The sequence below is a fragment of the Coregonus clupeaformis genome, chromosome 11 (assembly GCF_020615455.1).
Source record: "Coregonus clupeaformis isolate EN_2021a chromosome 11, ASM2061545v1, whole genome shotgun sequence".
Lineage (NCBI taxonomy): Eukaryota > Metazoa > Chordata > Actinopteri > Salmoniformes > Salmonidae > Coregonus > Coregonus clupeaformis.
Genome location: NC_059202.1, coordinates 34,957,669 through 34,984,132, shown reverse-complemented (window position 1 = coordinate 34,984,132; position 26,464 = coordinate 34,957,669). Strand labels below are relative to the sequence as shown.

General features: G+C 45.3%; 1 protein-coding gene across 1 annotated transcript in view; it reads left to right on the top strand.

The window, feature by feature from the left end:
- The window catches only part of LOC121576843 (KN motif and ankyrin repeat domain-containing protein 2-like), a 42,465-nt gene extending 18,258 nt beyond the window's left edge, over window positions 1-24,207 (top strand). The window contains exons 2-11 of the mRNA XM_041890377.2: window positions 4,997-5,085; window positions 5,247-7,118; window positions 7,265-7,367; window positions 7,501-7,734; window positions 17,909-17,999; window positions 18,255-18,474; window positions 18,692-18,834; window positions 18,937-19,137; window positions 23,515-23,613; window positions 23,976-24,207. Coding sequence (XP_041746311.2) covers window positions 5,049-5,085; window positions 5,247-7,118; window positions 7,265-7,367; window positions 7,501-7,734; window positions 17,909-17,999; window positions 18,255-18,474; window positions 18,692-18,834; window positions 18,937-19,137; window positions 23,515-23,613; window positions 23,976-24,035 — 3,060 coding nt within the window. The 5' untranslated portion in view covers window positions 4,997-5,048 and the 3' untranslated portion in view covers window positions 24,036-24,207. The remainder of the gene's footprint in view (window positions 1-4,996; window positions 5,086-5,246; window positions 7,119-7,264; window positions 7,368-7,500; window positions 7,735-17,908; window positions 18,000-18,254; window positions 18,475-18,691; window positions 18,835-18,936; window positions 19,138-23,514; window positions 23,614-23,975) is intronic.
- The last annotated feature ends 2,257 nt before the right edge of the window (window positions 24,208-26,464 follow it).

The following is a 26,464-nucleotide window of genomic DNA, read 5'->3' as shown; positions in this document are numbered from 1 at the left end:
TTAACAATTTTGTTCATATTTACAGATGGCATACAAGTTTGTTATTAAGGCACATGAAAGTTCACATGTTCCAGAAGGCATTTCTTCCAAAAACGCATTTTGATAAAAAAATTAATGTTTACGTTCAAATGCCTCTCCTGTGAAGTAGTGACGCGCGACATATGCCTAGTTTCCTGAAACGAGTCACATATGAAGGTCTTCAGGTCTCCTTACAGTAAGAGCTTTATAGGCAGTTTATAGCAAGGTTTCGTCTTGAATGTGAAGGAATTGCTGCATTTAATTTCACCATCATTCGACAGCCTGAATAGTATAATTTTAAGCTTCCAGTCTCCTAACTTATTAACCGAATGTCATGCTCTCTTTACCTCTGGGAAACACATGAAAAATACATACAGATGTTGGATTTTAATTTGATCACCCTGTTGCAGGAGAACTTGTAAAACTTTTAGTGTATTTGAAGTTTAAAAATGCTTCTGAAGTTTGTAATTTCCACTTTGAAATTTCAGACTTGATTTTCCCTTACGAAAAATGTATCAACCCCTACATAAATGTCCATTAATTATCCACATAATAATTCACATTTCGTGTTGCTGCAGGATTATTTTGGCTCAAATTAAAATCCTACATATGTACACTACTGTTCAAAAGTATGGGGTCACTTAGAAATGTCCTTGTTTTCGAAAGAAAATCAATTTTTTTGTCCATTAAAAGAACATAAAATTGATCAGAAATACAGTTTAGACATTGTTAATGTTCTAAATGGCTATTGTAGCTGGAAATGGCTGATTTTTAAGGGAATATCTACAGAGGCCCATTATCAGCAACCATCAGTCCTGTATTCCAATGGCACGTTGTGTTTGCTAATCCAAGTTTATCATTTAAAAAGGCTAATTGATCATTAGAAAACCCTTTTACAATTATGTTAGCACAGCTGAAAACTGTTGTGCTGATTAAAGAAGCAATAAAGCTGGCCTTCTTGAGACTAGTTGAGTATCTGGAGCATCAGCAATTGTGTGTTCGATTACAGGATCAAAATGGCCAGAAACAAATAACTTTCTTCTGAAACTCTTCAGTCTATTCTTGTTCTGAGAAATGAAGGCTATTCCATGCGAGAAATTGCCAAGAAACTGAAGATCTCGTACAACGCTGTGTACTACTCCCTTCACAGAACAGCGCAAACTGGCTCTAACCAGAATAGAAAGAGGAGTGGGAGGCCCCGGTGCACAACTGAGCAAGAGGACAAATACATTAGAGTGTCTAGTTTGAGAAATAGACGCCTCACAGGTCCTCAACTGGCAGCTTCATTAAATAGTACCCGCAAAACACCAGTCTCAAAGTCAACAGTGAAGAGGCGATTCCGGGATGCTGACCTAGGCAGAGTTGCAAAGAAAAAGCCATATCTCAGACTGGCCAATTAAAATAAAATATTAAGATGGGCAAAAGAACACAGACACTGGACTTTTTCCTTTGCAACTCTGCCTAGGTCAGCATCCCGGAGTCGCCTCTTCTTGCTTCTTTAAATCAGCACAACAGTTTTCAGTTGTGCTAACATAATTGCAAAAGGGTTTTCTAATGATCAATTAGCCTTTTAAAATGATAAACTTGGATTAGCAAACACAACGTGCCATTGGAACACAGGACTGATGTTGCTGATAATGGGCCTCTGTACGCCTATGTAGATATTCCATTAAAATCAGCCGTTTCCAGCTACAATAGCCATTTACAACATTAACAATGTCTACACTGTATTTCTGATCAATTTGATGTTATTTTAATGGATAAATTTTTTTTGCTTTTCTTTCGAAAACAAGGACATTTCAAAGTGACCCCAGACTTTTGAACGGTAGTGCACAGTGCATTCTAAAATGGATTAAATAAACAATTTTCATCATCAATCTACATACAATACCCCATAATGACAAAGCAAAAACAGGTTTTTAGAAATTCTTGCAAATGAATATATAAAATAAAATAAATACCTTATTTACATAAGTATTGAGACCCTTTGCTATGAGACTCGAAATTGAGCTCAGGTGCATCCTGTTTCCATTGATCATCCTTGAGACAGTCCACCTGTGGTAAATTCAATTGATTGGACATGATTTGGAAAGGCACACACCTGTCTATATAAGGTCCCACAGTTGACAGTGCATGTCAGAGCAAAAACCAAGCCATGAGGTCGAAGGAATTGTCTGTTGAGCGCAGAGACAGGATTGTGTTGAGGCACAGATCTGGGGAAAGGTACCAAAACATTTCTGCAGCATTGAAGGTCCCCAAGAACACAGTGGCCTCTATCATTCTTAAATGGAAGAAGTTTGGAACCACCAAGACTCTTTCTAGAGCTGGCCGCCCGGCCAACAAAGAAGGGCCTTGGTCAGGGCGGTGGTCACTCTGACAGAGCTCTAGAGTTCCTCTGTGGAGATGGGAGAACCTTCCAGAAGGACAACCATCTCTGCAGCACTCCACCAATCAGGCCTTTATGGTAGAGTGGCCAGACGGAAGCCACTCCTCAGTAAAAGGGACATGACAGCCCGCTTTGAGTTTGCCGAAAGGCGCCTAAAGACTCTCAGACCATGAGAAACAAGATTATCTGGTCTGATGAAACCAAGATTGAACTCTTTGGCCTGAATGCCAAGCATCACGTCTGGAGGAAACCTGGCACCATCCCTACGGTGTAGCATGGTGGTGGCATCATCATGCTGTGGGGATATTTGTTCAGCAGCAGGGACTGGGAGACTAGTCAGGATCGAGAGAAAGATGAACGGAGCAAAGTACAGAGAGATCCTTGATGAAAACCTGCTCCAGAGTGCTCAGGACCTCAGGCTGGGTCGAAGGTTCACCTTCCAATAGGACAACAACACTAATCTCACAGCCAATACAATGCAGGAGTTGCTTCGGGACAAGTCTCTGAATGTCCTTGAGTGGCCCAGCCAGAGCCCGGACTTGAACCCGATCTAACATCTCTGGAGAGACCTGAAAATAGCTGTGCAGCGATGCTCCCCATCCAACTTGACAGAGCTTGAGAGGATCTGCAGAGAAGAATGGGAGAAACTCCCCAAATACCGGTGTGCCAAGCTTGTAGCGTCATACCCAAGAAGACTCGAGGCTGTAATCGCTGCCAAAGGTGCTTCAACAAAGTACTGAGTAAAGGGTCTGAATACTTATATAAATGTGATATTTCCGTTATTTTGCATAAATAAATAAAAAACAGTTATTGCTTTGTCATAATGGGGTATTATGTGTAGATTGATGAGGGGGAAAAACAATTTAATCAATTTTAGAATAAGGCTGTAACCGTAACAAAATGTTGAAAAAGTCAAGGGGTCTGAATACTTTCCGAATGCACTATCCTCAGTAACACACATACAGTACACAGGTACAGTGGCAAGAAAAAGTATGTGAACCCTTTGGAATTACTTGGATTTCTGCATAAATTGATCATAAAATGTCACAACAATAGACAAACACAGTGTGCTTAAACTAATAACAGACAAATTATTATATTTTTCTTGTCTATATTGAATACATCATTTAAACATTCACAGTGTAGGTTGGAAAAAGTATGTTAACCCCTAGGCTAATGACTTCTCCAAAAGCTAATTGGAGTCAGGAGTCAGCTAACCTGGAGTCCAATCAATGAGACGAGATTGGAGATGTTGGTTAGAGCTGCAATGCCCTATAAAAAACACTCACAAAATTGGAGTTTGCTATTCACAAGAAGCATTGCCTGATGTGAACCATGCCACGAACAAAAGAGATCTCGGAAGACCTAAGATTAAGAATTGTTGACTTGCATAAAGCTGGAAAGGGTTACAAAAGTATCTTCAAAAGCCTTGATGTTCATCAGTCCACGGTAAGACAAATTGTCTATAAATGGAGAAAGTTCAGCACTGTTGCTACTCTCCCTAGGAGTGGCCGTCCTGCAAAGATGACTGCAAGAGCACAGCGCAGAATGCTCAATGAGGTTAAGAAGAATCCTAGAGTGTCAGCTAAAGACTTACAGAAATCTCTGGAACATGCTTACATCTCTGTTGACGAGTCTACGATACGTAAAACACTAAACAAGAATGGTGTTCATGGGAGGACACCATGGAAGAAGCCACTGCTGTCCAAAAAAAAACATTGCTGCATGTCTGAAGTTTGCAAAAGAGCACCTGGATGTTCCACAGCGCTACTGGCAAAATATTCTGTGGACAGATTAAACTAAAGTTGAGTTGTTTGGAAGGAACACACAACACTATGTGTGGAGAAAAAAAGGCACAGCACACCAACATCAAAACCTCATCCCAACTGTAAGGTATGGTGGAGGGAGCGTCATGGTTTGGGGTTGCTTTGCTGCCTCAGGGCCTGGACAGCTTGCTATCATCGATGGAAAAATGAATTCCCAAGTTTATCAAGACATTTTGCAGGAGAATGTAAGGCTATCTGTCCGCCATTTGAAGCTCAACAGAAGTTGAGTGATGCAACAGGACAACATCCCAAAACACAGAAGTAAATCAACAACAGAATGGCTTCAACAGAAGAAAATACGCCTTCTGGAGTGGCCCAGTCAGAGTCCCGACACCAACCCGATTGAGATGCTATGGCATGACCTCAAGAGAGCGGTTCACACCAGACATCCCAAGAATATTGCTGAACTGAAACAGTTTGGTAAAGAGGAATGGTCCAAAATTCCTCTTGACTGTTGTGCAGGTCTGATCCGCAACTACAGAAAATGTTTGGTTTGGTTGGTCAACGAGTTATTAAATCCAAGGGTTCACATACTTTTTCCACCCTGCACTGTAAATGTTTACACGGTGTGTTCAATAAAGACATGAAAACGTATAATTGTTTGTGTTATTAGTTTAAGCAGACTGTGTTTGTCTATTGTAGTGACTTAGATGAAGATCAGGTCAAATTTGATGACCAATTTATGCAAAGATCCAGGTAATTCCAACGGGTTCACATACTTTTTCTTGCCACTGTATCTGAGTCAGTGTGTCCCTTCTCTGCCCAGGTTGTGAGTAGATTCTCTGGGGGCTTCTGCTGACAGGTGTCAGTCCACAACCATGACTCAGTCTGTGCAGGTCAACCCAAAGCTGCCTGGTAAGCACATTTCACCCTTATTCACTTTATTAGACGTTCAGTTCCAGCTGGTATTTACCAAGTCATTATGTTGTAACAAATGATGGATACTGTCTAAGACTTAGAAAGAATTAAACAGAATTGCTAACTGTTATTATAAATGTTTTTTTTGCGGCTTGCAGATCTGGGCGCACCATTTTTATACTCCAGTCGGGAAGAGGCGGATCAACAGGGCTCCTATTCGGTCCAGACACCGTATGGCTTCCAGCTTGACCTGGACTTCCTGAAGTATGTGGAGGAGATAGAAAGCGGCCACCATGTCCGCCGGGCACCCATCAACTCCCGCAGGTCATCCCGGGGGGTCAAAGTCTCCCAGTGGAGCCCGAGTGTGGGGGGACGCGCCAGTGGCTGGACCTCCACAGAGTCCCTCTCCTCGCCCGCCAGCGAAGATGGTCGAGTGCCACCTCCCCCGCCCCCACGGAATCGCATCGGCTCCGCTCCCAGTGAGGGGCAACCCTTGTCCTCGCTGTCTGTCCTCAGCCCTCCTCTCTCTGCTGCCGGCAAAGTGCCACCACCACCTCCACTACGAAACCCCAGGGTAGAGAGGACCCTCCTGGAGACCAGCCTGAGACTGCAGCAGGAGCAGAGCTACCAGCACCAAAATGGCGCCCATTTCCAGCTCTCTGACCCACCAAAGCAAAACCCCAGGGCTGCCCCTACCCATGTCACCCCAGCTAGTGCAGCAGCCAGCGTGGACGGCCAGCCCTTGCACCTGTCCTCTGCCTCCCCCAGCCCATCTCAGAGTAGCCTGACCAGACCCAGTCCCCACACCTCGGGGAAGAGCACCCCGGCCTCTAGCACCGGAATGGCTACTCTGCCGCCCAGCCAATTGCAGACGGTGAGAGAACAGATGGCCACTGCCCTGAGGCAACTGAAGGAGATGGAGGAGCGAGTAAAGGGGGTCCCAGTGCTGGAAAGAGAGGTGGCCAAGCTACGGGCTGAGAAAGACATGCTCCTACTGGCACTGCAGGAGAAGAAGACCTTGGCGGCCCAACAACAGGCTACAACAGTAGTCAGCAGTACTAATACCACCACGGTGGACGTAGGCACACGGAGTCAGGAACGTCCTCCTTTATCCCCTAAGAGTCCCAGAAGTCCAAAGAGTCCAAGTAAAGTAGGGGACCTCAGAAAGCTGACAGAGAAGTTTGAAGGCAAGACAGAGAAAGATGGAGCATGTTCTGAGAAAGTTCCGGAGAAGGTTGTGGAGAAGAAGTCTGTGGCCATCGGGGACGACATGTCGCTGGACGCTGGGGTCTTCTACTACAGCCTGGGCGCCAAGGACGCCTCAGAGGGCACGCTGCAGATGGACGTCTGCGAGAAAGGGGTGGCCACGGAGGCGCCGGCCGTCCACGAGGAGGGGGTGCAGGCCATAGTGGAGACAGAGGAGGCTTCAGTTTGGGTGATGGAATCCCAGCTGGGGCTAAGCAGCGATGCCCAGAGGGAGATCGACACCCTACTGGACACCATCAAGTTCCAGCAGGAGTCCATCTCAGTTCTGGAAGGGCGACTTGGCCAGGCTGACGAGGACCTGGCAGTGCTCAAAGCCCAGGAGGATGAATGGAAGTCCAAGGCAACGTCCGAGAAGGGGGTCCTTGCCAAACCAGACTCTGCCCATGCCCAAGTTGGGACTGAAGCCTCTACAATGTCACAGAATGTCGCAGTCTCCTGTTGTCTTGAGGTGGTTGACGCATGTGTAGGTGAGGATTTGAGAGCTGGACATTACGACCAGAGCACTCAGACTGACTCTGTGGAGAGCCCTGCAGAAGAGGAATCAACCCCAGTAGTACTGATCAGCACTGGAAGTCAATGGGAGAATCTATACGAGGAGGAGGAGGACATAGAGCAGATAGCTCCAGTCACTGCGCTGAAGAGGAGACAGACGACCATCACGGAGTACAAGGTCAACCCTGGCGAGGAGACGGTCAGTTTACCCGAAGGAAAGGGAGTGAAAGAGGAGGAAACGGCGGCCAGCACTCCAACAACAATGGTTGGAAGTGAGTGCCAAGTGTATTTATACAATAGTACTTCATTTAGAAGATAAATGATTCCCCCACACTAATAAAGCAGGTATAAAAGTAATATAGAATTCAATGTACTAACATATTGGTTGGGTCACTCACCACATCCGTTGTGGCCACAGGTATGCTAAAATCAATCATGAAGAAGAAGGATGGGAGTAGTTCCAGTGAATCACACAGCAGCGGCAAGAAGAGCTTGCAGTTTGTTGGCATTCTCAATGGGGGGTAAGTGGTGCTTTGCCATCAATTAATGTGTCAAATCAGCACATATTACCATTACACTGACAATACGCAGGGCATATTAGAAGGAAATGATGACCAATGTTAAAGATAACTAACTAGACGTGCTTCTGTCCAGGTATGAGTCGACATCTAGTGAAGAGGAGGAGGATGATGAGGAGGAAGAGGGGAGTTCCTCAGGTGGCAGTGAAGTAGGTGATTGCTCAGACAGTAGTGATGATGCAGTGGCAGCTCTGGAGGAGACCTCCGATGAGGAGAGGAACATGAATATGGATGACACCGATAGTGATGATGTGGCCTTAGCAGCAGGGACTGGAGCCACTGAGGAGAGTCCAGATGCAGTGAAAGAGAAGTATGCTTGATTATGACTACATCTCATAGAACTCTGTCAATGGGGGCAGATACAGTGCCTTCAGAAAGTATTCACATCCCTTGATCCCTTGACAAAGTGGGATTCAAATGGTTTGAATTGTTATTTTCTTTCAACGATCTACACAAAGTACTCTAATGTCAAAGTGGATGAAAAATGTGAACATTTGTAAAACATTCGAAATAAAACACTAATATATCTTGATTAGATAAGGATTCAACCCCCTGAGTCAATACGTTAGAATCACCTTTGGCTTTCTGGGTAAATCTCTAAGAGCTTTCCACACCTGGATTGTGCAACAGTTCCCCATTATTCTTTAACAAATTCTTCAAGCTCTGTCAAATTGGTTGTTGATCATTGCTAGACAACCATTTTCAGGTCTTGCCATAGGTTGTCAAGCAGATTTAAGTCAAAACTGTAACTCGGCCACTCAGGAACATTCACGGACTTCTTGGTAAGCAACTCCAGTGTAGTTTTGGCCTTGTGTTTTAGATTTTTGGCCTGCTGAAAGGTGAATTCATCTCCAGTGGCGCGTGTATTCCCCCAAAAATGTGTCTCTGTGTTTCATACATTTCCTTCAATTCGCAAGAGGATGAATGTATTTCACCGGAGAAAGCATTTGATCGAACAAAACAGCACCCCTCTGTCTCAGTATGTGTAGCATATCTATCTGATGCGGTCTGGTCAGAAAGAGTATGACATTGTTGCCACCTATAGCATTGAATGTAAGGGAAGCCAGCGAGCATTTGGCCTCCCTTGATATTAAAAAAAATAAAATAATAGCCAATCAGCGTTGAGCTAAACTGAGTGAGCTCAGCTGTGAATGGTCCTGGCGCACCAAAAAAAAGTGTAGAGGGAAGCCAGTTTGGATTTGGCTTCAGACCAATCACATCACAAGGCAAACGTAATTATTGACAGAAAAAAACTTGAATTGTTGCATCTCGTTGTGTTGTTGTCCTCTGGTGGCTACCTAGCTAGCTAAAATCTTCCCTTTCCTAAATTAGCCATCAATGAAGATAGGGATTTGGACTTGTGGTTTTACTTAATTCTCCCTACTGGCCAATAATTATAACGGCGATTCTGATCCAACCATAAATTCCTACATTGTGCCCCTGGCCTGAGAAGATGGAAATTCAACATGTAGTTAGATGTAGTATGCTAATGTTAACTAGCTGGCCTGGCATATCATCGCCCATGAAAGGAAGCTAGCGAGCAAGTATTTTAGCCAGGTAGCCTAGGACAACAAAAACTAGTGGGTACTATGACAGAGTCATAGACCGTTTAGGCAACATGAAAGAGGAGGGTGGCATTGGTGTTTTATTTGATTTATTTTTATTTCACCTTTATTTAACCAGGCAAGCCAGTTGAGAACAAGTTCTCATTTACAACTGCGACCTGGCCAAGATAAAGCAAAGCAGTGCGATAAAAACAACAACAACACAGAGTTACACATGGGATAAACAAAACATACAGTCAATAACACAATAGAAAATCTATAGTGTGTGCAAATGTAGTAGGTTATGGAGGTAAGGCAATAAATAGCCCATAGTGCAAAATAATTACAATTTAGTATTAACACTGGAGTGATAGATGTGCAGAAGATGATGTGCAAATAGAGATACTGGGGTGCAAATGAACAAAATAAATAACAATATGGGGATGAGGTAGTTGGGTGGGCTAATTACAGAATGGGCTGTGTACAGGTGCAGTGATCGGTAAGCTGCTCTGACAACTGATGCTTAAAGTTAGTGAGGGAGATAAGAGTCTCCAGCTTCAGAGATTGTTGCAGTTCGTTCCAGTCATTAGCAGCAGAGAACTGGAAGGAATGGCGGCCAAAGGAGGTGTTGGCTTTGGGGATGACCAGTGAGGTATACCTGCTGGAGTGCATACTACGGGTGGGTGTTGCTATGGTTACCAATGAGCTAAGATAAGGTGGGGATTTGCCTAGCATAGATTTATAGATGACCTGGAGCCAGTGGGATTGGCGACGAATATGTAGTGAGGGCCAGCCAACGAGAGCATACAGGTCACAATGGTGGGTAGTATATGGGGCTTTGGTGACAAAACGGATGGCACTGTGATAGACTACATCCAATTTGCTGAGTAGAGTGTTGGAGGCTATTTTGTAAATGACATCGCCGAAGTCAAGGATCGGTAGGATAGTCAGTTTTACGAGGGCATGTTTGGCAGCATGAGTGAAGGAGGCTTTGTTGTGAAATAGGAAGCCGATTCTGTAACGATCCCGGCAGTCTGAGTCGGGTCCTGTCTGTGTACTAGTTTTTCTGCTCGTGATCTCCAGTTTCCCGAGGGTTCTGGAACGCTCCCTGCCTGGTTGCCGGGCAACGTTGCTAGGCGGGAGCTCTCTTGATTTCCGCACCTGCATCCCATCAGCAATCTGCACACCTGGTCCTGATCATCACCCTTCTTAGGCTCTGGCCTAACATCCATTCCCTGCCGGATCGTTAGCCATGAACAGTATGTTTATCAGCGGATCAGTCTTAGAGCTTAGAGCATTAGTTTTGTTGTTTTGCACCTTGTTTGCTTGTTGTATGCTTACCTCCGTTTTGTTCTCCCTGCAGTCACTCGTCCGAACCTTCACCCAACCTCTGCCTGATGGTCGGCGGCTGCCGAGCCATCATTGGACCAACTACTGCACCCTCAACAACTCATCCACGCCGCCCGCTCTGTTCCCTGGATTATTCAGCAGCACTCGTGGATCAGTTAAATAAACACTCACCTTTGACACCACTTACCTTGTCCTGGTCTGCTTCTGGGTTCTGGCTTAGTAAACCGTGACAGAACGATCCGGCCAGTAATGAACCCAGCGGACCTGGACTCTGTTCGCCATGCCATTACCCATCAGGAGAAGATGTTGGGCCATCATAGCACGGTACTACAGGAGATCGCGTTGTCAGTTCGGAACCTTTCTACCGGTCTGACGGAGGTCCAGAACCAGCGCAAGTTTCCGGTGGAGGATCCACTACCGGTTTCACCCATCTCGCCTGCCGCTTCCGGAGCTGTGTCCTTCCGTGAGCCCAAGGTTCCGACGCCGGATAAATATGAGGGGGAGCTGGGAAGATGCCGTTCCTTCCTTATGCAGTGTGGATTAGTGTTCGATCTACAGCCCTACTCTTATGCCACAGACAAAGCTAGGATAGCCTTTGTGATTGAGTTGCTGCGTGGTCGAGCGCTGGAGTGGGCTTCAGCCGTTTGGGAACGACAGGATCCCTGCATGGCTTCATACCAGGGGTTCACGGCCGAGATGAGGAAGCTCTTCGACCATTCCGTCCGAGGGAGGGACGCAGCTAGACGCCTGTTTTCGCCTCGCCAAGGAACTCGCAGCGTGGCCGACTTCGTGATCGAGTTCAAGACGTTGGCTGTGGAGAGTGGGTGGAATGAGGAGTCTCTGCAAGCGGCCTTTTACCAGGGTCTGTCGGAGCAGCTCAAGGATGAGTTGATCTCCTATCCGGAGCCTAGTGACCTGGACAGCTTGGTAGCCTTGTCTATTCGGGGTGGATAATCGAGTCCGAGAGCGAAGGAGGGAGAAGCAATGGGTCCCGTCCAACCGATCAGCTTCTCAGGTTCCAGTCGGGTCGGGGATTGGACCAGAATACGTCGATCATCGTCCACCACACAGGATTAGTGGAGAGGTCCTGTCTCCCGATTCTGAACCCATGCAAGTGGGGCGGCACGGGTTAACCAAGGAGGAGCGCCAACACAGACGTAGGACTAACTGTTGCCTCTACTGTGGTGGTTCGGGACATTACCTCGCCACTGGTTCCCGGCGGTCGTCAAACTGCGCGGCTCGCTAAAGTTGGGAGGACTTTTAGCGAGCCAGTTTCGACCTCTCAATACCTCTGTCAGACCCCGTTTCCCGGCTACCCTTATGAACAGGAATCAGAGCTTAGCGATTAACGCTTTTATCGATTCAGGTGCCGATGGAAGCTTTCTTGATGCCGAGTTGGTGGAACAGCTGGGGCTTTCCAAGGAGCAATTGCCGGAAGCCATTGAAGCTACCACTCTGGACGGCAGTAGTCTGGCACGTATCACGATGAGGACTGAACCGGTTAAGATGCTGTTGTCGGGGAATCATTCTGAGATGATTTCATTCTTCATTCTGCCGTCTTCCCATGTTCCTCTGGTCCTTGGATACCCCTGGCTGAAGGAACACAATCCCACGTTCGATTGGGTGACGGGCAAGGTAACGAGTTGGAGCCTTGATTGTCATGCTAACTGTCTCAAGACTGCCTGTCCCCATTCGGTTCCCAGTCAGGTGATTGAGGCTAAACCCCCAGATTTGTCCCTGGTTCCCGAGACATATCACGATTTGGGGGAAGTGTTCAGTAAGCAGAAGGCTCTGTCACTCCCTCCCCACCGACCATATGATTGTGCCATCAACCTGTTCCCTGGAGCTGTCTACCCCAAGGGAAGGTTATACAGTATCTCCCGACCTGAACGTGAGGCTTTGGAGACCTACATCAAGGAGTCCCTAGCTGCTGGTCTCGTTCGTCCCTCGTCATCACCCCTGGGGGCAGGATTCTTCTTTGTGGGTAAGAAGGATGGCTCTCTTCGACCGTGTATTGATTATCGGGGGGTTGAATGACATCACGGTCAAGAACAAGTATCCCCTGCCCTTGATGAGTTCTGCCTTCGACTCCTTACAGGGTGCTACGGTGTTCACCAAGCTAGACCTACGCAATGCGTATCACATGGTCCGGATCAGAGAGGGGGACGAGTGGTTGACGGGTTTCAATACACCGATGGGTCACTTCGAGTATCAGGTGATGCCGTTTGGACTGACCAATGCTCCAGCGGTATTCCAGAGTATGGTGAACGACGTCCTGAGAGATATGATCGGTCTCTTTGTGTTTGTTTACCTGGATGACATTCTGATCTTCTCGAAGGAACCTTCCGACCACGTCCAGCATGTCCGGCAGGTTCTGCAGCGATTGTTGGAGAATCGCCTGTTCATGAAGGCCGAGAAGTGCGAGTTTCACGCCCACACGACATCCTTTCTCGGGTACATCATCTCCAGGGGAGAGATTAGGATGGACCAGGAGAAGGTTAGAGCGGTTCTGGAATGGGCCCAGCCCGGTACGAGATTGCAGCTCCAGAGATTTTTGGGGTTTGCGAATTTCTACCGCAGATTCATCCGGGGATTACAGCCGTGTGGCCGCTCCGTTAACTGCCTTGACTTCCAGTATCAGGACCTTCAAGTGGAATCCGGAGGCGGATCGAGCGTTTCTGGATTTGAAGAGGCGATTCACCAACGCACCGATTCTCTCTCAACCGGACACGGCCCGTCAGTTCGTTCGTTGAAGTGGACGCGTCTGATGTGGGAGTTGGCGCCATCCTGTCGCAGCGATGCTCCACGGACAGTAAACTCCATCCCTGCGCCTACTACTCTCGTCGCCTTTCGCCTGCGGAGAGGAATTACGATGTGGGTAACCGGGAGCTTCTCGCGGTGAAACTTGCCTTGGAGGAGTGGCGCCACTGGTTGGAGGGGGGCGGAGCAACCGTTTATTGTCTGGACTGACCACAAGAATCTTGCTTACGTGCAATCGGCTAGACGTCTCAACTCCCGTCAGGCCAGGTGGGCGTTGTTTTTCGGACGATTCAATTTTTTCCCTGACGTTCCGACCTGGATCTAAGAACGGCAAGGCGGGACGCCTTGTCCCGGATGTTCTCCAAGACGGAAGAGAGTGGGTCCAAGACCGAGACAATTCTCCCCCGGAACTGCGTCGTGGGAGCAGTTAGGTGGAAGATTGAGGAGGAGGTGATGGCGGCCCTTCGGACGCAGCCCGGTCCCGGTAACGGGCCACCCGGTCGGTTGTTTGTGCCTGAGTCGGTTCGTCCTGCTGTCCTCAAATGGTCCCACGCCAGCAAGATGGCTTGTCACCCTGGCGTGGCTCGGACGATGGCGTTTCTTCGCAGACGTTTTTGGTGGCCTGCCATGGCCGAGGATACTCGGGGTTTTGTTGCTGCCTGTCCAGTGTGTGCGCAGAATAAGAGTACCAATCGGCCCAGCTCTGGACTACTTCACCCCCTTCCTATTCCCCGCGACCATGGTCGCATCTGGCCCTGGACTTTGTCACTGGGTTGCCCGCTTCTGAGGGGAACACGGTCGTTCTGACTATCGTGGACAGATTCAGCAAGTTCGCCCACTTTGTGCCAATTGCCAAGCTTCCCTCTGCCTCGGAGACGTCCGAGATCCTGGTTAGGGAGGTTTTCAGGGTCCACGGTTTGCCCAGTGATATCGTTTCCGACCGTGGCCCTCAGTTCACCTCTGCTGTCTGGAAGTCCTTCTGTTTGGCCATTGGAGCTACAGTCAGTCTCACATCTGGTTTTCACCCCCAATCTAATGGTCAGGCGGAGAGAGCCAACCAGAAGATGGAATCCACGCTACGCTGCCTGGTCTCGTCCAACCCCACCTCCTGGGTCTCTCAGTTGCCTTGGGTTGAGTATGCCCACAATACTCTCCCCTACATCTGCCACTGGGATGTCTCCCTTCCAGTGCCTGTATGGCTACCAACCTCCCTTGTTCCCTTCTCAGGAGAAGGAGCTCTCAGTGCCTTCTGTTCAGGCCCATATTCGCCGTTGCCACCGGACCTGGCATCGGGCCAGAAAGGCACTCCTTAGAGTTTCGGACCGGTATCAGCTCCAGGCGAATCGTCGCCGGATCCCCGCTCCCACCTATACCATCGGAGATAGGGTCTGGTTGGCCACACGGGATCTTCCTTTACGGACTGAGTCTAGGGAAGTTGTTACCGAAGTTCATTGGTCCGTTTGTGGTGGAGAAGGTGATCAATCCGGTGGCAGTTCGACTCAAACTACCGAGGACGCTCAGAGTCCATCCCACCTTTCATGTCTCCTGCCTCAAGCCTGTTCTCCTCAGTCCTCTGTTGCCTCCTCCGCCTCCTCCTCCTCCTCCTCGGATGATCGGAGGTGGTCCTGCCTACACGGTGCGACGCATCATGGATTCCAGACGGCGGGGCCGGGGTTTCCAGTATCTCGTGGACTGGGAGGGGTATGGTCCTGAAGAGAGGAGTTGGATTCCGCGGCGACAGATCCTAGATGCTGACCTCATTCGTGACTTCTACCGCCTCCATCCTGGCGCTCCGGGGAGTCCGCCCGGTGGCGTTCGTCGGAGGGGGGTACTGTAACGATCCCGGCAGTCTGAGTCGGGTCCTGTCTGTGTACTAGTTTTTCTGCTCGTGATCTCCAGTTTCCCGAGGGTTCTGGAACGCTCCCTGCCTGGTTGCCGGGCAACGCGTTGCTAGGCGGGAGCTCTCTTGATTTCCGCACCTGCATCCCATCAGCAATCTGCACACCTGGTCCTGATCATCACCCTTCTTAGGCTCTGGCCTAACATCCATTCCCTGCCGGATCGTTAGCCATGAACAGTATGTTTATCAGCGGATCAGTCTTAGAGCTTAGAGCATTAGTTTTGTTGTTTTGCACCTTGTTTGCTTGTTGTATGCTTACCTCCGTTTTGTTCTCCCTGCAGTCACTCGTCCGGAACCTTCACCCAACCTCTGCCTGATGGTCGGCGGCTGCCGAGCCATCATTGGACCAACTACTGCACCCTCAACAACTCATCCACGCCGCCCGCTCTGTTCCCTGGATTATTCAGCAGCACTCGTGGATCAGTTAAATAAACACTCACCTTTGACACCACTTACCTTGTCCTGGTCTGCTTCTGGGTTCTGGCTTAGTAAACCGTGACAGATTCTAGATTTAACTTTGGATTGGAGATGCTTAATGTGAGTCTGGAAGGAGAGTTTACGGTCTAACCAGACACCTAGGTATTTGTAGTTGTCCACATATTCTAAGTCAGACCTGCCGAGAGTAGTGATTCTAGTCGGGCTGGCGGGTGTAAGCAGCGTTCGATTGAAGAGCATGCATTTAGTTTTACTAGCGTTTAAGAGCAGTTGGAGGCTACGGAAGGAGTGTTATATGGCATTGAAGCTCGTTTGGAGGTTTGTTAACATAGTGTCCAATGAAGGGCCAAGTGTATACAAAATGGTGTCGTCTGCGTAGAGGTGGATCTGAGAGTCACCAGCAGCAAGAGCGGCATCATTGATATACACAGAGAATAGAGTCGGCCCGAGAATTGAACCCTGTGGCACCCCCATAGTTTCTCTACAAGTAGGGTGAGTCAACATGTTTTATTCTACACACACAAACACACACACACACACACACACACACACACACACACACACACACACACACACACAAATCAATACCATGGACAGCCACATCATATTTAGCTTACATTGATTGGACTAAATAGTTTTTGGTATCTTTTAGTTGTCACGGTATTAGACTAAGCATAGGTGATTAGATGTTGAAGTTGAAATGGTGCTGGAATAGTGGCAGCAGCTCCTGTTTTCTTTGCGACTTTCGGTAACTCTCCATGGTTCTAAATCAATAGTTGTTTAGTAGTCCAAAAATGTCGGAAACATTACCTTGCTTGACCACGCTGTAGGTCATGTAACTGTTACATGCAATTTGTTTTGTGGACTTCACCGGGCAGATGTTGCTCTCCGGTTTTCTAATGAAACAAATGTGTGGTTGAATTTATTCTGCCACTGTGTCTTCTTATTGTCTCGGCCTTAGGCCTATATATATCACGGTGTCATATGAACTAACAGGTTATAGAGCAAACAACTCAATTATCACAACACATAGGTTGTAATATGGCATTTTTTTCTGGATTGGCTTCCCCGGTGAATTTACCCATGCACCGCTACTGTTCATCTCCCGGTGTCTGATGGAAAGCAGACTGAACCAGGTTTTCCTCCTTAACGATTACAAGCATACCTATATCATGATGCAGCTACCACTATGCTTGAAAATATGGAGAGTGGTACTCAGTAATGTGTTGCATTGGATATGCCCCAAACACTTTGTATTCAGGACAAAAAGTTAATTGCTTTGCCACATTTTTTGCAGTATTACTTTAGTGCCTTGTTGCAAACAGGATGCATGTTTTGGAATATTGTTATTCTGTACAGGCATCCTTATTTTCACGCTGTCAATTAGGTTAGTATTGTGGAGTAAATACAATGTTGTTGATCTATCTTCAGTTTTCTCCTATCACAGCCATTAAACTCGGTAACTATTTTAAAGTCACCATTGGCCTCATGGTGAAAGCCCTAAGCGGTTTCCTTCCTCTCCGGCAACTGAGTTAGGAAGGACGCCTGTATCTTTGTGGTGACTGGGTGTATTGATACACCATCCAAAGTGTAATTAATAACTTCACCATGCTCAAAGGGATATTCAATGTCTGCTTAGTTTTTTTTTTACCCATCTACCAATAGGTGCCCTTCTTTGTGAGGCATTGGAAAACCTCTCTGGTCTTTGTGGTTGAATCTGTGTTTGAAATTCATTGCTCGACCTTACAGATAATTGTATGTGTGGGGTACAGAGATTCAAACATCATGTTAAACACTATTATTGCACACAAAGTGAGTCCATGTAACTTATTATGTGACTTGTTAAGCACATTTTTACTCCTGAACTTATTTAGGCTTGCCATAACAAAGGGGTTCAATACATATTGACTCGACATTTCAGCTTTTCAATTTAAATTAATTTGTTACAATTTTGTGGCAAAAAAATCTACATTGAATACATTTTAAATTCAGGCTGTAACACAACAAAATCTGGAAAAAGTCAAGGATTGAGAATACTTTCTGAAGGCACTGCAAAAAATGTAAATGGATATTCAACATCATTTTAAAGGGATAATTAACAGAATTTTCATATTTTGTTGAACGTTTGCTTTCCTCGAAAAAAGTATCTGTTGGTAGTAAAACTTTAATCCTCTATTTTGGTTTGTAGCTTACAGGTGGCCTGAATTTGCAAAGGTTAGCATAAATGCTTAGGAAATAATGGGAGCAAATCAAGCCTGAATTAACATATGAAACCCTAATATTACTGTAGTCAAAGTTATTTCGCAACATTATAATCTGTGAAGCTATGCATGTGTATATTATTGACAAGGAATTATAGCCAAGATGTTTACAAAAATGCGTTGAATACTTTATATAGGAGCCTCATCCATTGGCTAACTGCACAAGCGGTAGATCCCGTCTGTCACGACCCATAGATAACTTCCACGTCTAATTGCAGTAATCCCTTGTCCTAGGTTTGAGCTGAGTGCAAAAATGCGTGAGGCTTGTCTCATTTTGAAGAACCACCTGAATGATGATGTCAAAATACTGAAGAGTAAAGAAGTGGTGGGTTTCAGCATGCCTCTTTAATTCCTGTTTGATTATATCCTGGAAATCGTACATTTCCTTTGCAACTTCCGTTTTTTTTTTTTCAATCCGCACAGTCTCTCAAGTGATCCCTCTCAGTATTATGAGTGATATTTTAAAGCTCCATGACTTTAAGTGTTTATAATCATGTTAGTATGTAACCTTTATGTAGTGGTATTCCATCCTTGATCTTATCCCACTTCCTCTCTCCTTCCCCCTTGTCTTGTCCTATAGATCTCCAGCACTCACACTGTGCAGCTGGAATGGTTCCGCATCTCCAGTGCCAAGCTGGCCCAGCCACCCCGTGTCTCAGACTACCTGATGGCCTTCACCGAGATCTCCTCTGCCCTGCTGGCCCACATCGTCAACATGACCGATGGCAATGGCAACACAGCCTTGCACTACAGCGTCTCCCACTCCAACTTCACAGTGGTGGGGCTACTGCTGGACACAGGTTAGTTGGAGTGAGGAGTGTTCACTAATCTTTGGGAAGTTGTGTTAGGGTCAAGGTTTATGACCTTAGTGAAGAGGGCCTATTATAATGACTCTTCAGAAGTTTGGTTATTTATGGTTTAACTACAGGCATAAAATCACATTAGTTATGCCATTTATTTATTGTCAGGAAGTTTCTATCCGCCGGGGTTTCAGCAAGGTGTGTGTGCTCTGTGCAGGCATGTGTTGTGTAGATAAGCAGAACAAGGCAGGCTACACTGCTATCATGCTGGCAGCCCTCTCAGCTGTCAAAGAGGAGGATGACATGGTGGTGGTCAGGAAGCTCTTCAGTCAGGGCAACGTCAACGCCAAAGCCAGCCAGGCAAGTCCTTCTCAATCACTTCACATTCAGTCTATCCCCTCTGTCAATACTGCTTATGTGTATTTCGCTAACACTATGCTAACTGGGCTACGTTGTGTTTAGGCTGGCCAGACGGGGCTGATGCTAGCTGTTAGCCATGGACGGCAGGAGATGGTACGGGCGCTGCTGGACTGCGGGGCTGACGTGAACGTGCAGGATGACGAGGGCTCCACAGCGCTCATGTGCGCCAGCGAGCACGGCCGCGCCGAGATTGTCTCGCTGCTCCTGGACCAGCCGGGCTGTGACATCTCCATTGTGGACAATGTGAGTTCCTTTGCTGTCTGTCTGTTTACCCTGTACACCTGTCTGTTTACCCTGTACACTCACAGGGTGTGTCTTGATACGCTTACCTGGCTTCCACTTCCTGTCCACTTTCCTCATCCTCTACTTCTTTTCCGTTTCACGCTGAACTGAAAGAACTAAGCAGGTCAAAGCAAGTGCTCTGATAGGCTTTAACCATATTTTTTTGTATGTCCCGTCTTAACATCAGAGTTGCAGATGAAGGACAGGAGAGCAGGGGAGGAAACCACTCTAGATTATTGAGATGCACCCAAGAAGTGAATACAAAAACACATACACAATTATTTTTTTAATACATTCTTATTTGTAAAATAAATGTACATGTATGAACACTTTTTATTTTTTATTTTTTTACAATAAGACAGAATCATTTTATCATCTGTACACCAAGTGTTTTCTACAGTATGACTTTACAGTAGATTTTTCGCAGACTACTTTGAACATCTGGGTCAAAATGAGTTAGCCATGCGGCACATGGATTGGGTTTCAGAAGGACACAGCTGGACTGAGAGAGGCTGGGAAAGTATTTGGGAACTTGTTTTTTTAAAACCCTGTGACAATTGGATACAGCTAATTCTTGAGGACTGGGAGGCAGACAGAGATGTGGGTTAACCGTTTGCTGGTGTGTAACCTAGACCGACCAGGGGTGGGCAACCTCAAGGGCCAGTATGGATGCAGGGTTTGGTTCCAGCCTGAAATGCTACATTTAGTTTGTGTGTTGCTTAGCTGCCTAGAAGAAAAGCCTGTACCCACACCGGCCCAGCAGTTTAAGAGTGCCCACACCTCAAACAGACTGTATACAAGGGTTCCCCAAATTTGGCCCACAGGTGATTTTATTTGGCGCCCCAAGTTTTCTGAGGACAAAAATATATACAGTGGGGGAAAAAAGTATTTAGTCAGCCACCAATTGTGCAAGTTCTCCCACTTAAAAAGATGAGAGAGGCCTGTAATTTTCATCATAGGTACACGTCAACTATGACAGACAAAATGAGAATTCTTTTTCCAGAAAATCACATTGTAGGATTTTTAATGAATTTATTTGCAAATTATGGTGGAAAATAAGTATTTGGTCAATAACAAAAGTTTCTCAATACTTTGTTATATACCCTTTGTTGGCAATGACACAGGTCAAACGTTTTCTGTAAGTCTTCACAAGGTTTTCACACACTGTTGCCGGTATTTTGGCCCATTCCTCCATGCAGATCTCCTCTAGAGCAGTGATGTTTTGGGGCTGTCGCTGGGCAACACGGACTTTCAACTCCCTCCAAAGATTTTCTATGGGGTTGAGATCTGGAGACTGGCTAGGCCACTCCAGGACCTTGAAATGCTTCTTACGAAGCCACTCCTTCGTTGCCCGGGTGGTGTGTTTGGGATCATTGTCATGCTGAAAGACCCAGCCACGTTTCATCTTCAATGCCCTTGCTGATGGAAGGAGGTTTTCACTCAAAATCTCACAATACATGGCCCCATTCATTCTTTCCTTTACACGGATCAGTCGTCCTTGTCCCTTTGCAGAAAAACAGCCCCAAAGCATGATGTTTCCACCCCCATGCTTCACAGTAGGTATGGTGTTCTTTGGATGCAACTCCGCATTCTTTGTCCTCCAAACACGACGAGTTGAGTTTCATCTGACCATATGACATTCTCCCAATCTCTTCTGGATCATCCAAATGCACTCTAGCAATCTTCAGACGGGCCTGGACATGTACTGGCTTAAGCAGGGGGACACGTCTGGCACTGCAGGATTTGAGTCCCTGGCGGCATAGTGTGTTACTGATGGTAGGCTTTGTTACTTTGGTCCCAGCTCTCTGCAGGTCATTCACTAGGTCCCCCCGTGTGGTTCTGGGATTTTTGCTCACCGTTCTTGTGATCATTTTGACCCCACGGGTGAGATCTTGCGTGGAGCCCCAGATCGAGGGAGATTATCAGTGGTCTTGTATGTCTTCCATTTCCTAATAATTGCTCCCACAGTTGATTTCTTCAAACCAAGCTGCTTACCTATTGCAGATTCAGTCTTCCCAGCCTGGTGCAGGTCTACAATTTTGTTTCTGGTGTCCTTTGACAGCTCTTTGGTCTTGGCCATAGTGGAGTTTGGAGTGTGACTGTTTGAGGTTGTGGACAGGTGTCTTTTATACTGATAACAAGTTCAAACAGGTGCCATTAATACAGGTAACGAGTGGAGGACAGAGGAGCCTCTGAAAGAAGAAGTTACAGGTCTGTGAGAGCCAGAAATCTTGCTTGTTTGTAGGTGACCAAATACTTATTTTCCACCATAATTTGCAAATAAATTCATTAAAAATACTACAATGTGATTTTCTGGAGAAAAAAAATCTCAATTTGTCTGTCATAGTTGACGTGTACCTATGATGAAAATTACAGGCCTCTCTCATCTTTTTAAGTGGGAGAACTTGCACAATTGGTGGCTGACTAAATACTTTTTTTCCCCACTGTATATATTGTATACAGTGCCTTCTGAAAGTATTCACACCCCTTGACTTTTTCCCCCCCAAAAATGTGTTACAACCTTAATTAAATGTAGATGTTGTGTCACTGGCCTACAGACACCATAATGTGAAAGTGGAATTATGTTTTTAGAAATGTTTACAAATTAATTAAAAATGAAAAGCAGAAATGTCTTGAGTCAATAAGTATTTAACCCCTTTGTAATGGTAAGCCTAAATAAGTTCACTAAATAAGTTGCATGGACTCACTCTGTGTGCAATAATAGTGTTTAACCAGATTTTTGAATGACTACCTCTTCTCTGTACCCCTCCCATAAAATTATCTGTAAGGTCCCTCAGTTGAGCAGTGAATTTAAAACACAGATTCAAGCACAAAGACCAGGGAGGTTTTCCAATGGGTAAAAGTAAAAAAATCAGACATTGAATATCCCTTTGAGCATGGTGAAGTTATTAATTACACTTTGGATGGTGTATCAATACACCCAGTCACTACAAAGATACAGGTATCCTTCCTAACTCAGTTGTCAGAGAGGAAGGAAACCGCTTAGGGATTTCACCATGAGGCCAATGGTGATTTTAAAACAGTTACAGAGTGGCTGTGATAGGAGTAAACTGAGGATGGATCAACAACATTGTAGTTACTCCACAAAACTACCTTAAAAGACAGAGTGAAAAGAAGAAAGCCTGTACAGAATAAAAAAATATTCCAAAACATGCATCCTGTTTGCAATTAGGCACTAAAGTAAAACTGCAAAAAATTAACTTTGTCCTGAATACAAAGTGTTATGTTTGGGCAAATTCAACTCAACACGTCACTGAGTACCACTCTTCATATTTTCAAGTATGGTGGTGGCTGCATCATGTTATGAATATGCTTGTCATCGGCAAGGACTAGGGAGTTTTTTTTTTGGATAAAAATTAATGGAATAGAGCTAAGCACAGGCAGAATCCTAGAGGAAATTCTGTTTTTGTCTGCTTTCCAATAGGCACTGGGAGACAAATTCACCTTTCAGCAGGACAATAACCTAAAACACAAGGCCCAAATATACACTGGAGTTGCTTACCAAGCTGACACTGAATGTTCCTGAGTGGCCTAGTTACAGTTTTGACATAAATTGGCTTGAAAATCTATGGCAAGACTTGAAAATGGCTTTCTAGCAATGATCAACAACCAACTTGACAGAGCTTGAAAAATAAAAAAAATGATAATGTGCAAATATTGTACAATCCAGGTGTGCCAAGCTCTTAGTGACTTACCTAGAAGGACACAGCTGTAATCGCTGCCAAAGGTGATTCTAACATGTATTGACTCAGGGGGTTGAATACTTATCTAATCAGAAAGTATTCATACCCCTTGACGTAATCCTCATTTTGTTGTTACAGCCTGAATTCAAAATGGATTAAATATATGTTTTTTTCTCACCCATCTACACACAATACCTTATAATGACAAAGTGAAAACATGTTTTTAGAAATGTTAGGAAATTAAATACAGAAATATCAAAGTATTCACACCCCTCAATACTTTGTAGAAGCACCTTTGGCAGCGATTACAGCTGTGAGTCTTTCTGGTTAAGTCTCTAAGAGCTTTCCACACATGGATTGTGCAACATTTGCCCATTTATTATTTTCAAAATTCTTCAAGCTCTGTCAAATTGGTTGTTGATCATTGCTAGACAACCATTTTCAGGTCTTGCCATAGATATTTTGAAGTCAATTTGCAGTCTACAAATTATTTGTAATTACGTTCTTGCATATAGTTTATTATTCTTCCTAAACTGTGTGTTGAGGCTATGAAGGGGCAGGAGTTCTATGTGTATCCCGCCTCAGAGGGTTTATAGCTAAGCCTGCTCTCCCTTTCGTCTTCCTCCCTCTCTAGGATGGCAGTAATGCTCTGTCCATCGCCCTGGAGGCTTCTCACAATGACACAGCTGTACTGCTTTACGCCCACATGAACTACGCCAAAGCCCAGACAGCTGTGAGTTCCCCAGACTCTGGTCTGGCGGGAGAGGGGCCTGCCTTTTTTTTATATGACAAACAGACAGTTAGGCCTTGAATCCAGTATGGGTCACACTCACAATATATCTGTATCATGCGTAATGTCACTACTATTTGAAGTGTGTAATTTTAGCGCCTCGGCTACACTCCAATGTTTAGTTTGGGTGTGGTATGTTTGCTGCTAGTTGAAAGATCCTGTCTTGACATGTGTAGCAGTAGTGACCCATAGAGCATATTCTATAAAGCACCATGTATTTTTTTCCTCCAGTTTATTACTGTTCATTGTGATTTTTGCCCTGTTTTACTGCTATCAGTCTGAAAACATTGGTATATTTATTTCAGGGGACGACCAAGACTCGAAGCCCCACTAGTCCTCAAAAGACATGGCCTGCTGCGGAGTGATGGGCCACCAAAATGGAAAAATAAACATAACTGGACATGAGCATTGAAAAAGCTCCACTGGAATACTGTCACTGTCTACATAAATATATGTATTTATATCATGGCATACGTCATTCATTTATTTGTATTGTTAATATAATATTATTTTACCATAAATGCCATAAACCGTTATTACAGTGGGGAAAAAAAGTATTTAGTCAGCCACCAATTGTGCAAGTTCTCCCACTTAAAAAGATGAGAGAGGCCTGTAATTTTCATCATAGGTACACGTCAACTATGACAGACAAAATGAGAAAAAAAAATCCAGAAAATCACATTGTAGGATTTTTAATGAATTTATTGGCATATGATGGTGGAAAATAAGTATTTGGTCAATAACAAAAGTTTCTCAATACTTTGTTATATACCCTTTGTTGGCAATGACACAGGTCAAACGTTTTCTGTAAGTCTTCAAAAGGTTTTCACACACTGTTGCTGGTATTTTGGCCCATTCCTCCATGCAGATCTCCTCTAGAGCAGTGATGTTTTGGGGCTGTCGCTGGGCAACACGGACTTTCAACTCCCTCCAAAGATTTTCTATGGGGTTGAGATCTGGAGACTGGCTAGGCCACTCCAGGACCTTGAAATGCTTCTTACGAAGCCACTCCTTTGTTGCCCGGGCGGTGTGTTTGGGATCATTGTCATGCTGAAAGACCCAGCCACGTTTCATCTTCAATGCCCTTGCTGATGGAAGGAGGGTTTCACTCAAAATCTCACGATACATGGCCCCATTCATTCTTTCCTTTACACGGATCAGTCGTCCTGGTCCCTTTGCAGAAAAACAGCCCCAAAGCATGATGTTTCCAACCCCATGCTTCACAGTAGGTATGGTGTTCTTTGGATGCAACTCAGCATTCTTAGTCCTCCAAACATGACGGAGTTGAGTTTTTACCAAAAAGTTATATTTTGGTTTCATCTGACCATATGACATTCTCCCAATCCTCTTCTGGATCATCCAAATGCACTTCAGACGGGCCTGGACATGTACTGGCTTAAGCAGGGGGACACGTCTCGCACTGCAGGATTTGAGTCCCTGGCGGCGTAGTGTGTTACTGATGGTAGGCTTTGTTACTTTGGTCCCAGCTCTCTGCAGGTCATTCACTAGGTCCCCCGTGTGGTTCTGGGATTTTGCTCACCGTTCTTGTGATCATTTTGACCCCACGGGGTGAGATCTTGCGTGGAGCCCCAGATCGAGGGAGATTATCAGTGGTCTTGTATGTCTTCCATTTCCTAATAATTGCTCCCACAGTTGATTTCTTCAAACCAAGCTGCTTACCTATTGCAGATTCAGTCTTCCCAGCCTGGTGCAGGTCTACAATTTTGTTTTTGGTGTCCTTTGACAGCTCTTTGGTCTTGGCCATTGTGGAGTTTGGAGTGTGACTGTTTGAGGTTGTGGACAGGTGTCTTTTATACTGATAACAAGTTCAAACAGGTGCAATTAATACAGGTAACGAGTGGAGGACAGAGGAGCCTCTTAAAGAAGAAGTTACAGGTCTGTGAGAGCCAGAAATCTCGCTTGTTTGTAGGTGACCAAATACTTATTTTCCACCATAATTTGCAAATAAATTCATTAAAAATCCTACAATGGGATTTTCTGGATTTTTTTTCCTCAATTTGTCTGTCATAGTTGATGTGTACCTATGATGAAAATTACAGGCCTCTCTCATCTTTTTAAGTGGGAGAACTTGCACAATTGGTGGCTGACTAAATACTTTTTTTCCCCACTGTATATACGCCAATAATCTGCATTTGCAACATTTCTGACTAGGTCAAGGTCTGCAGCATCTATTTTTCTATGATACAGTAAAGCAGACCTCACATTTATTTGCACTCATTGACTGTGTTTAGTTTTAGTTCCCCTCCCCCTTTTAAAAGGCACACTCCAGCTATTTTTGAAGTTTTCCTGTTCAAAAACAATATCTCACATATAAATACTGTAATGTACACACACTTAAGGGTAAAAAAATATGTTTTGAGCAAAATAGTGTTTTTTAGACACGTGCAAACTTCATGGAGTAGGCCATTCAAGTGGTTGGTCTGCCCTCTGATGTAATGGGCATCCCCCCTTGCTTGCAGTAACAATAGAGAACAAATGGATCACCTATTGATATGTGCCTTTTAAGTAAATCAGGTGATAAATTAGTTGAAAAGGAGACCGGAGTAGTAGCCTTCTCAATCTTCATGCCAAAATAGTGCCAAGTTTGCACTAACTGTCTATGCCTTGTATATTCATGTATCTATTTTCATGTAAAAAATAAACATATATTTACATAACATGTGACACTGTTACATTTTGTACTAAGCAGATATACCAGAAGAGGTCCACATTACATACATTTTTTTTGGTGCTTTTTAATGTTCATTTTATAAGATGATGTAAGGTATTCTTC